This window comes from Podarcis filfolensis, assembly GCF_964270895.1.
Source record: "Podarcis filfolensis genome assembly, chromosome: 3".
In the NCBI taxonomy this organism is placed as follows: Eukaryota; Metazoa; Chordata; class Lepidosauria; order Squamata; family Lacertidae; genus Podarcis; species Podarcis filfolensis.
In genome coordinates, this window is record NC_139606.1 from 75,609,167 (window position 1) to 75,621,383 (window position 12,217).

General features: G+C 44.7%; 1 protein-coding gene across 1 annotated transcript in view; it reads left to right on the top strand.

Moving 5' to 3' along the window:
- Positions 1-4,517, top strand: part of DISC1 (DISC1 scaffold protein) — a 170,526-nt gene extending 166,009 nt beyond the window's left edge. The window contains 1 exon segment of the mRNA XM_083606010.1: positions 45-4,517. Coding sequence (XP_083462136.1) covers positions 45-194 — 150 coding nt within the window. The 3' untranslated portion in view covers positions 195-4,517.
- Positions 4,518-12,217: the final 7,700 nt, after the last annotated feature.

Consider the following 12,217-nt stretch of genomic DNA (forward strand, 5'->3'; position numbering starts at 1 on the left):
GAGCTGCCAATTACCTTTCAATTTATTCCTTAATAAAGCATATACAGTCTCTACAGAGAGAGATCCAGATGGTGAAGGAAACTCTCCAGGCCATGTTGGTGCAGCTCCAGCCAGCTAAGAAGGCAGAGGAAGATGCTGCTGTCGACTTCCTTGGTGGCAGCTGGTGTCCGGGAAAGGAAGGCTTAGAGGAATAATGAGCAGGAAGACTCGGCGGGGCGGGCAGGGGGAGAGAGCTTCATTCAAAAGGGTTGCTTTCAAGAGCTGAATACTGTCTTAGGAGGCCTCAAGGATTCTTCCCATCTCTGTGTAACTAATAACAACTAAATCAATTATTGGATATGGGGAGGGGGAGACCCTGAAAGACTTGCCTAACAAGTATTGTAACTTGCATGTTCACTGGGTCAGATCTGGAAACAGTTTTTGAAGCCCTGTGTCCCATGCACTCTTTGATGTGACAGTTCCAAACTGATGTGTCTGAACAGATGCACCAAGGGTGAGACTTATGCAACAAAGCTGTAGCAATCTGCTTGTGCACTCCTTTCCAGTTTTGCCCATACCTGACAATGTAATGTGGAGATCTGCGCGTTCAGAAGTCACAAGTGCCTGTTCTAAAGAGCAGCGGCTGTTGCAAGTGGCCAGTCTTAATTGCGTTGCCAGTGATACAACATGTTGCTGTTCAGTGATGGCCTTTTTGTTCAGAGGTGGGGAAGCTATTGCTGGCTGTTGGACTCTGATTCCCATCAGCCCTAGGCAGCATGGCCAGTGATCCCAGATAGCGTGAGTGAGGTTCGACAACATCTGGAGGACTGAAGGTTCCTGCCCCGCCCCCAGTTTAGGGACAGGGTTGCATTGGGGGTGTGGTGTGCACTCCAGTATGTGAAAGCAGGAATACCAAACAAAGAATGCCAGATACCCTAAATGTCAGGACTCCTCAAAACGATGTGCACAAAGGGATGGCTTTTGCCACACATGCATCCAATTTGGTGTCTGAGACACTTGCACAACCACTCAACCAGGGACCACTTATTACCATAGTAGTTTAAAGGAGAGTGATGGGTATTATTACATTTTCCAAGCAATACAACACTGCAGCTGCTGGGATGCAGTCCAAATGTGATTGCACATGAATGGATTTGCTATGTAGCAGGACATTAATGTTTCTACCACACAAGAGCCACATCCACACCATGCATTTCAAGTGATATTCTACCACAATGTTATCCTTCTAGGGAGCTCCTGGAATTGTAGCTCTCCGCACCCTTAGCAAACTACAGTTCCCAGGAATCTTTTGACTCTCAAAAGTGGCATAATAGTGCTTTAAATGTATGACGTGGCCCTTACAGCATTATCTGGAACAGCCCTGAAGAGCTGGTGTACTTTGTTCCATGCAATTTGTAAAAAAACATCCCTCCTCTCCCAAATTACATTTGAGAGGGGGCACTAAGCTGGAGTTTAAACTAATAGCAAAATTTTGCTAAATGAAATGAGGGCTGCATATACCCATTGGCATTCCATATAATAGTGATAATTGAAATCAAAGGATGTCATAATAGCTTTTCCAACTATATTCATTTAGTGTTGCAAAGTGAGAAGAAATTCTTGTTAATTCTAAAGAGGAAAATTATTTAAAGCAATAACCAATGGTTTCTTGTTGTTTTTTTTAAAGCAAACTGATGGTTCTTAGTGTAATTAAAATCTAGATAGATGCTTCACTGTTTTTATATAAAGACTTTAAAAAAATTCTTCTGAAGGTTTCTGCAAATTGTATGTTGAACTGGGTGTATTTCTAACCACAACTCAGAATGTACTTACCTGCAAACTCTGGTTTATTTCAGGATAAAAGGAAAGTGGGATCAAAGTGGTATTAAAAACAGAACCATAGGAACAATGAGCAGGAAGTGTCTAAAATGCTGTCTAGCTCTTTAAAGACAGATTCCCTTTCTTGAAGGGTAAGGAAGTATTTGCCATAGGCTGGCAAGCCTTGGTCATCTCCTGTGTCATTGTCAATCACTCTACAGGGTGGCACCTGCAAAGACAGTTCTGAAATTTCAGTGTCAGCATGTAGATAAGATATCACTATGTGGCAGCATGGCTTCTCTGGTTCCAGCCTCAGGGAACCATATTACACCAATACCACAAAACTCCAGCAGTTGTCTGTTGCTGGCAAAGTTCAAGCTTCTGTTTTTCCTTCCTCCTATATAAACAGAGTTCGGGATATTTCAGGGAGCACTTTCTCTCCTATGTGACTTCCAGAGAGCTGAAATCTACAAATGGCAATTTACTTTGGGTATCAATGCTACTGCAACAATATTGACTTGCATCATGTTCCTTTGGTGTGTGTGAATGGTTTCATTAGGTCAACTCATTTGCCTGGTCAAGTTGAGTGGACAGCTTCTCCCCATAATGGAAGGACATTGTTTGTCTTCATCTATGTCATAATGTAGTCTCATTTGCTTGGCTGCACTATGTGATCTCTGATTGGCTGTGGTCATATGTTAAAGATCCCTTCAAATGAGAGAGAGAGAGAGAGAGAGAGAGAGCGCAACAGTTCAGGTAAGCAATGGGTGCACATAGGTGTGAAAAAAGTACAAAAGCATGAAAGGTGAGGTGGTGTGTTTTTTAAGGATCTATCCACACAACCATCCCACTCAAGGCAACTTGAAGATTACCAAAAATCATCACAATGCTAGTTTCAGCTCCTAGATTCTAAATTATTTCTTAAATGAACATCTTACAGATATTTGGTTATCATGCTTATATGCACTGGCGTATTGTGCCCTAAAGGACCGAAAATTGGGCTTTATATTTTAAAATAATTATAAATTTTTATTGTATACCTCTGCTGTAAAGCAGGATAGTTCACTCACAAGCCCCTCTTAGATCAACCTATACAATCCAGGCACAGCCCTGGAACATCAGATTGAAGTGCTTGTGGGGTGGAGCTCTGGAATTTAGAGCGGGGGGAGCCAAACCACATGGTGTATGGAAAGGCAAGGTTTATGATGGTAAATTTAAACTCTGGCAGCAATCCACCAGATCCAAAGAAGCTTGCGCAGGAATCCCATGCAAGCCCAGTTGTGTGTCAAGGCCCCCAAGCCACCCAGGAGAATAAAGACACAAGGACACAGAATTTAGGTTAACGTTAATGGGCAAAATTTAGGCCACAACTTTATTGGTTACAGAATGTGAGTGGTATTGGCTTAGGCATTGGCATCAACAGACTATATCTGACTTCTGCCCGCCTTGCAGAAAGTCTGGTAAGGGTAAACCACCAGTAGGGGGAGCAGATTGATGCGGATCAACTCGAGCACCCCTGGGTTCCCAATGGGGTCGTGGCATGGCCCTAGCCCCTTCCTGGGCTTCAGACGAGATTCACACCCCCAGATTCCTTTAATGAAATACCCTTGAGCACGGAGGGGCAGGTGATGGCTGCACCTCCCCTCCCCTCCACATCACTATTCCAATGCCTAACCGCCTAACCTTACAAAGTTGGGACAATTGCTATGAGGTAGGCAAAAACCAAGTGGCTGGTGCCAATTTGCCAAGTGGGAAAATTCCTACCAGGCCCCTCAGCGGTGACCAAAGTCCATAGCAAGGCCAATGATGCAACCTGAAAAAAGGGTGGGAGGGCGGGAGATCCGGGGCACAAGGCTGAAGGGAAGCCTCTGAGTTGCACCACGGCTTAAATTGGCCTTGGCCACGCCCCAAAGCAACCTGATTGGCCACCTGGCAACCTGACGTGTCTAGGGTCTCCCCCAGTGGGATGCGGGACACTGTCCTGCCCCCACGCTGAGGTGGGAGGCTAGTTGGCCTGACCGCAACCTGGCCCCACCCAGAAGTGGAGCCTATTTCCACTGAATGGAGATTGTATAAAACCAGTGCTAGGCGGATCATCCTCCTGAGCCTTGGAATTCTTTTCCACAATCAGATCTTTTAGATGTACTTTCAGTGGTGGTGTAGTTTGAAAAATGGACTGTTAGTTGGAAACATTCCTACATGTATATGCCACGCCTAATGAGATCACAATTAATCTCTGGATTTTAATGCATGTGGAAAACTTCCAAAAATTGAAAGAGTTTTAAAATCTGCTCAGCCAGTCTTTAAATCATTAGCTGAAACATTATTTATAGTGGTAATGTATAATTTATTTTAAATCGCTACTCCTTCGCATTGTGTTATTTTATTTTATTCATTGTGGGGGGATCACTTATATTTATGACACAGTCTTTTACTAGCTTCACAAATATGAGACACATGTTCCTGCAGCATTAACTGCTGTGCTGCAAGTCACAGAGGTGACAAAGGTTTGTTGCTGTCACCTCTCTTTATCTGTAGCTTAAATCTGGCACTGAATTTTCTACCTCAAAAGCATCGATTGGGAATTGATGCCAGGAAGCTGTGTTGTCGGAGAGTTACTTTTCTACCCAGGGATGTCAAATCATAAGGGTAAAGCTCAAGTGGTTTATGTAGTCATCTGTTCCTCTGGGTGGAATTAAAGCCCTGTAAGGCAAACGTGACTGGCTTTTATCTCTGCCAAATATATGTTACGGCCGAAAATCTTGGCTTGGAGCCTCATATGGGCTCTGTCTCTAGCCGTCTATCCTCTTTACTTCTCACTCCTAAGCTTCTAGCAAGTGTTCCTTCTAAAGCCTCTTTATGCTGCTGCTTTCTTCCCTTTCTCTTTCATTACTCTCCACATTTCAGTTCCCTTATCCTGCTTCCATTGGGTTGGATCCAGATTTACAGCACAATCCTAACCTTTTCTACTCAGAAGTAGGTCCCATTGAATTCAACAGCATTTACTCCTAGTTAAGTTGGTTTAGGATTGCAACCTTAGCTATGATTACAGCAGATTTAACCTCAGTCTATCGCTCCACAATATATTCTGAGCATGAGGCATCCAGATACAAAACCAGGTGGTTCTGACCCAACTGATCCTGTATGGACTGAAGTCAGTGCAGCAACCGACAAGAAAATGAAGTCTCTATTAGTAAGATGTCTTTGGTAACATTCAACAACACCACCCTAAAGTGCAGCCAGTGCTGTGATGAACATCTGCTGAGTAAATTCTGCTTAAACTAGGATGCAGTTGCCCAGACATTCAGCATCCTTATCCTCAGAGCACTGTTAGCACATTGACAGACAACCTTTCTACTTTATATTCCACTTTCCCCATTGTTGTGGACTAAATCTGGCTTTAATATGTTGTAACACTGAGCCACATTCACAAAGGTAGATTGCACATGCTAGGAGGGTCTTACATTGCACAGGCTGGATTGTCCTGTTTTATTTTTTTAAACCCACTGTTGAGTTCATTATTTATGATTACAACCCATAGCCAAACTAGGGTACAACCAGTTCCTACACGCACATACTTAGAAGAGAGTTATTCTGAGTTCAACAGAATTTATTTTCGATAGGATTGCAATCCTAATCTTTCTTTTTCTGCCTGTGCATTGGGTAAAGTCCAATCCACAGAAAAGCGCTCTCTCTCCTCTCTCTCTCTCTCTCTCTCTCTCTCTCTCTCTCTCTCTGTGTGTGTGTGAAGCTGAATGGTGAAAGATTCAGGACAGACAAAACGAAGCATTTCTTCACACAGCATGGAGTTGAACTTTGGAATTTGCTATCACAAGATGTGATGGCTACCAACTTGGATAGCTTTAAAGAGGACAAGACAAAAGTAATGGAGGAAAAGGCCATCAAATGGCGGCGCGCATAGACGCTGCGGCTTAGTGCTCTCCCTTAGCGTTTTGTTTTGTTTTATTATTTTTACTTGGTCCGAGTATGTCTGACCGGGCAAGAAAGATTTACAGCAGGCAGGAACTTCTGAAGGTCGGATTACAGTGTGAACAAGCTGTAAGAGCTGATTATTTTCGCCTAGATAACGTTCCGGTGGGAGTAGCCAGGCCGCCGGGCTCTCCATGGATTACTATGCCTCCAGGGAGGAGGCGAAGGCGGCGTAGAGACAGGAGGCAAAGGCGGGGTTGTCGGGCTGGCGTCCTGGTAAGATTACAGAGGAGTCCATCTAAACCACCACTCCCCAGCATATTTCTTGCCAATGTGAGATCTCTTGCCAACAAGATGGATGAATTGAGGTTGCAGGCAGCAAAGAACAGCCTTGTAAAAGATTGCTGCGTTTTATTTGTCATTGAGACATGGCTTCAACCGTCCATACCAGACACAGCTATTCAGTTGGAAGGCTGGGTGGTACATCGTCATGACCGAGGCATGGACTTCGGAAAAACTAGAGGAGGGGGGCTGTGCGTATATGTGAACAAATGCTGGTCCAATAATTCTAAGACTGTGGGCAGTCACTGTTCACCGGATTTGGAATATGTGGCTGTTAAATGTAGACCAGCCTATCTCCCTAGGGAGTTTACAGCTGTTATGTTAACTGGTGTGTACGTGCCACCAGATGCCAATGCCAACTTGGCTTTGGGACGCCTGCAGAGCCTTATCAGCAGCCAGCAAGACAAGTATCCTGAAGCTGTGCACATCATTGCGGGAGACTTCAACCATGTAGAACTTAAAACAGTGCTCCCAACGCTCTATCAGCATGTGAAATGTCCCACAAGAGGGGACAAGACACTAGATAAAGTTTATTCGAATGTAAATCACGGCTATAGGGCTTTACAGCTGCCACACTTGGGCCAGTCCGACCATATGTCTTTGTTCCTGGTACCAGCATATATCCCACTCAGGAAACGGGCTCCCACAATATTAAAATCTGTTAAAATCTGGCCTGAAGGTGCTATTCACCAGCTGCAGGACTGTTTTGAGAGAACTAATTGGGATATTTTCGATCGTTCAGACCTGGAGGAGCACACGGCGGCAGTTCTGTGCTATATCAATCACTGCACAGACACTGTCACAGTAAACAAATCCATCCGGTTTTATCCCAATCAGAAACCCTGGATGAATAGAGAGGTCCAGGGCCTGTTGCGGGAAAGGAACAGGGCTTTCAGGTCAGGCGAGGTGCAGCTTTACAGTGTGGCAAGAGCAAACTTGAAGAGGGGTATTCGACAGGCAAAACGGGATTATAGGCTGAGGATTGAGGATAATTTAAGGAGCAACAACACAAGACAGATGTGGCAGGGGATTCAGCACATTACCAACTACAAACCTAACCTTGGTGCTGTCGACGGTGACCCTTTGCTGGCGGAGGAGCTTAACCTCTTCTTTGCTCGCTTCGAGAGGGAGCCACCTGAGACGCCGGTATTACAGCCACCAGCCCTTAGGGGCCCCTCATTCACGGTAGAGGAGCATGAGGTGAGAAAGGTATTGAGGATGGTGAATCCGAGGAAGGCGGCTGGACCTGATGGCATCACTGGAAAGGTGTTGAAGGGCTGTGCGGATCAGCTGGCGAGGGTCTTTACTAAGATCTTCAACAAGTCCTTACACCAGTCTATTGTCCCACCCTGCCTGAAGTCGTCAACTATTGTCCCTCTGCCCAAAAAATCCACAATCAGTAGTTTGAACGACTACAGACCAGTTGCACTGACTCCAATCATCATGAAGTGTTTTGAGAAACTGGTGCGCCGTCATATTATTTCCTGTCTTCCATCAACTTTTGACAACTACCAGTTTGCATACAGGGCAAATAGATCCACAGAGGACGCTATCACCACCACTCTCCATGCTGCTCTGTCCCATCTGGAGCAGCCGGGGAGTTATGTGAGGCTGCTGTTTGTGGATTTTAGCTCAGCTTTTAACACTATTCTCCCCCATAGACTGGTGTCCAAGCTAGAGGCGATTGGACTCTCCAACTCCACCTGTCTCTGGGTTTTGGATTTTTTGTCAGAACGTTCTCAGAGGGTTAGAGTAGGGTCACATATGTCCACAGCCCTTAGCCTTAACACCGGCTCACCACAGGGTTGTGTGTTGAGTCCCCTGCTCTATGCTCTCTATACGTATGACTGTACAGCCATCTATTCCAGCAACAAAATCATCAAGTTTGCTGATGACACTACGGTGGTAGGGCTCATTTCAGGAGGGGATGAGTCCGCCTATCGGGACGAGGTGGAGCGGCTCTGTGTTTGGTGTGGAGAGAACAATCTGGCTCTTAATACGGCTAAGACCAAGGAATTAGTGGTGGATTACAGGAAAAAAAAGGCGGACATTCAGCCCTTGCATATCAATGGGGAACGGGTGGAGAGGGTGGCGGAATTCAGGTTTTTGGGAGTAACTATCGATCAGGGCATGACTTGGAGCGCAAATACCACTGCTCTGGTGAAGAAGGCCCAGCAGAGAATTTATTTCCTCAGACTTTTAAAGAAGAACAATCTGAGTGAGAGACTGCTGGTGTCCTTCTACCGAGGCTCCATAGAGAGCATTCTTACATACTGTATTTGTGCTTGGTTCTCCAGTTGTACAGCTAGGGAGAGGAAGGTGCTCCAGAAGGTCATAACCACAGCACAAAGGATTATTGGTCAACCTCTCCCATCCTTGGAAGAATTGTACGGTTCCCGTTGTCTTAGGAAAGCAAACAACATCCTGCAGGATTCATCTCACCCGGGATACAGTCTGTTTGCACTACTGCCGTCTGGCAGGAGATATAGAAACATCAAGTCAAGGACAAATAGACTGAAAAACAGTTTCTACCCGAGAGCTGTGGCCCTTTTGAATGCTGTAACTCGATAGTGTGACTTGGGAGATTGATGGGTGTGGGTGTGGGTGTGGCTGGAATGTGGTTTGTGGGTTGTTGTTGTTGTTTTGCTTTTGTGTTTTTAAGGGATGGCATCCAATTTCGTTGCACTTGTGCAATGTTGCACGTGTGTAATGACAATAAAGAATCTATCTATCTATCTATCTATCTAAATGATGGCTGTTTACTACCTTCAATATCAGAGATGGCATGTCCCTGAATATCAATGGCTGGGGATCACAAGTGGGAGAATACTAGTGTACTCATGTCTTGCTAGAATAGGGAGCCTTCAGTCTGGTCCATCAGGGCTCTTTTTGGGGTCAAGAGTGAGTGAATGTCAGCCCACTACCTTGAAGGCCAAGTACCAAACTAAATGTGATGCAGGAGGCACATGAATGAATCTCCTAGTACTTGGCCTTCAAGGTAGTGAAACATAGCCACAGGAGCAACAGCCTTAGTCCAAATTGTTCCTCTGGTGCTGCTGTTAGTCATGGAGGGAAAACATACACAATATGAGTGTGTAATGAGAGTGCAGGGCCAGGCCTCTACAGCTACGATTATAGAGAGAATAATTGTAGAGTTGGAAGGGACCTTGAGGGACATCTAGTCCAACCTCCTGCAGTGCAATAACCTCAACTGAAGCATCCATGGCATCCGACCTCTGCTTAAAAACCTCCTATGAAAGAGAGTCCACCACCTCCCAAGGCAGTCTGTTCCACTGTCGAACACCTTTTAGCATCGGAAAATTCTTTCTGATGTTTAGTTGGAATCTCTTTTCTTGTAACTTGAATCCATTGGTTCAAGCCCTACCCTTTGGTTACCAATGGCCACATTCTGCTGGAGTCCCTACAAGCTCACTCTCCACAGAGAGACCACAGGACGATGCCATATGGATGGCCACTGAAGCAGCTTTTGAAAAAATGTATGTGCCCCTAAGAACAGTGCAAGGAGTTCTTTCCAAGCAGCTCCTCTCATATTGTAAGCATCCTGAACTCAGGGATGCTAAGAGCCAGTGATCAGGCAGATGGCTAGGATAAACTCATGGGGGGGGGTTTGCATTCCTATGTATTATTTCCATGTGAAATGTATTAAATCACTAGTCTGATTTATAGAAGGTAAAGCCAATATCAGTTGATGCATTATTCCTATTTAATGCTATCTTTTCCCAAGTTAATAATTTATGCAGTTGACATCTCTTTATCATTCCTTTTGCCTTCCTCTTTACCACAAGGCATTAGCAGCTGAAGCAGTTCTCTTATAATAAAAATATTTTCCAACAAAAATCGCTTTCAGTTGTTTTTCTTATACTGTACTCTGCAGACCCTATACTTTGCTAAAGATAAAACTGCTGTTTTAAGTTAAAACAGTGATATAATCCTTTCCATAATTATGTATTATGATGTGAAAAACCAATCAGCAAGTATTTTCAGGGAAAGATAGGTGCTGGTTTAGATCAAGGACAGGCAAAAGGTGGGTCATGGTTTGCAACACATCAGCAAAGGCTTTTCTGATTTCCAATTGTTTATCAAGAGCAACAACAAAATGACCTTTCCCACCTGAATTAGGTTGCTGAAATGAAGAAATCTAAGAGGTCCTTTTGTGTGGAAGGAGTTATACTGAAAACAAATTCCTAGGCTGTGCTCAGAGGCAACCCGTTGTTCAATTCTGAGTGCATGTCTTCAGCAGCTGGTTCTGGCTGGTCTATCTTGGGGTTCTGGCAAAAACAGCAAATCAGATCTGACAAGCCTGAAGTCAGCCCACCCCTGGTAGAGGAATGAAGAGGTACACCCTCCTCCCATTTCAAAACATTGCTTGCCTTACATCAGATGTTTGTTATTCAGGAAAAGTATGCCCTGTGGAACTGTTTCTATTGGCCTAATGGATGCAATTAATGTGCACATTTATAAATATGTAAATAGCTAAAGGGGGGGGAGCAGCAATGAAACCACGGGGAGGGGGATTCAATCCTCTCCTTCCCTTCTGTGGTCCCAGCAAAAATATTCGACCCTCAGTTGCTATTTGCATCGGGACACCAAGGGTGGCTTCCTTTCCAATGCAAATGGCAGCTTCTGGGGAGGATCACTCCTTGCTGCTGCTGCTGCTCAGTTCCCCTCCTCCCTCACAGCTGCTATTTATATTTTTAAGTACAACAACATGTAGAATGTCTTGTCTGGCCCTAGGAGGTGAGTTGAGCCAATAACTCTTTGAGCAATTCATTTCTACAGCACCCTTCACTGAAAACACCTCGGGGCAGTTTACACAACTAAGGTCATATAAAAAGACAATACACAGTAAACAGAAAAAAGTAAAAATAGTTCTCTTCAGATAAATAATTAACAATAAGAAGACAGAGAAACTGGCTAATGCCAGTTATATTAACTGAGTATCACCTGCCAGGTGTTACAGGTTGTGTGTCTTTGGAGTGCTACAGATTAACCAGGTATACAAAAAATAATTGTAAACCGTGGGGTGAAATGGCTGTGAAAAGCAAAAAATGTACTTCGGTTTTTCCATGGAATTATCACAGACTGTACCTTTTGCATTTCACAGTCATTTCTCTGAACCATTTATACTCGTATGGATACAAGGACCTACCAGCAGAAGATGCATCTGGTGAAACTGACTGTAGTCTAGGAAGGTTTATGTCATAATAAATCTGTTACTCTTGTGGTGGTTTGTCCACATTTGAGCATGATGTAGCCCATTAGTCCACTTTTAATGCATTCCAATTACACCAGAGTCCACATTTGCATGGATATGAATTTGTGAGGAGCACAAATTCAGTCTTTCCCATTCATACCAGTTCATGTTCCCTTTTGCATTTGTCCTTGCCTTCTAATGGGTTTATTCCATTAAATACTGCCAATCCACCAGATCAACATCAGGAACAAGGGAGGGAACCTTATCCAATGGTTGAACTGTTAATCAAAGGCCTTTGCAGGGGAAAAGGAGCTCACCCTGAATCATGCTGGGTGGGTGCAAAGCCCAGGAGACTTCAGAGGGAAGCCCCCACCATTTCCTTCCTAGGGGTGGGAGGAGACCAGCAGTGCTTCCTATTCGCCAAGAGGTCATGGTGGAAGTGGTATGGGAGCCCCAAGGTGGCAGCAGTTCTTGCCTCCAATGAGTGTTCCTTGGAGGTCAGATCTGCTGCCCCTGCGGCCCCTCCTGCCTGAGGCAGTTGCCTCAACTTGCCTCATGGGTGGGTCAGCCCTGGATACACTCCCCCCCCCCACTGAAACAAATGGTCTACAGCCCCAAGCGGAGCTGCTTGGAATATCAAGATTGATGTTGTTTGTGGGTAATGAATTACGTAAATTAAAGTGTTGCAAACACACCGTAAACTCCAGTGCAGGCAAGATCTCTGACCTGAAAAACAGACTCCAGGTATCCACTAGAAGCTGAAGAGAAATCCAGCCTGCCTTCTCCTTCACCTGCCTTCCTCAGCCTGCCACCTCAGTCCTACAGGTCTTCAAGGGTATGAGAGCTGGGATTGCAAAAAGATTTGCATTATAAATTCTTAATCACTTTAACTGCCATTTCCAAAGAAAAGCAAAACAGCCTTGGAGGGAAGGG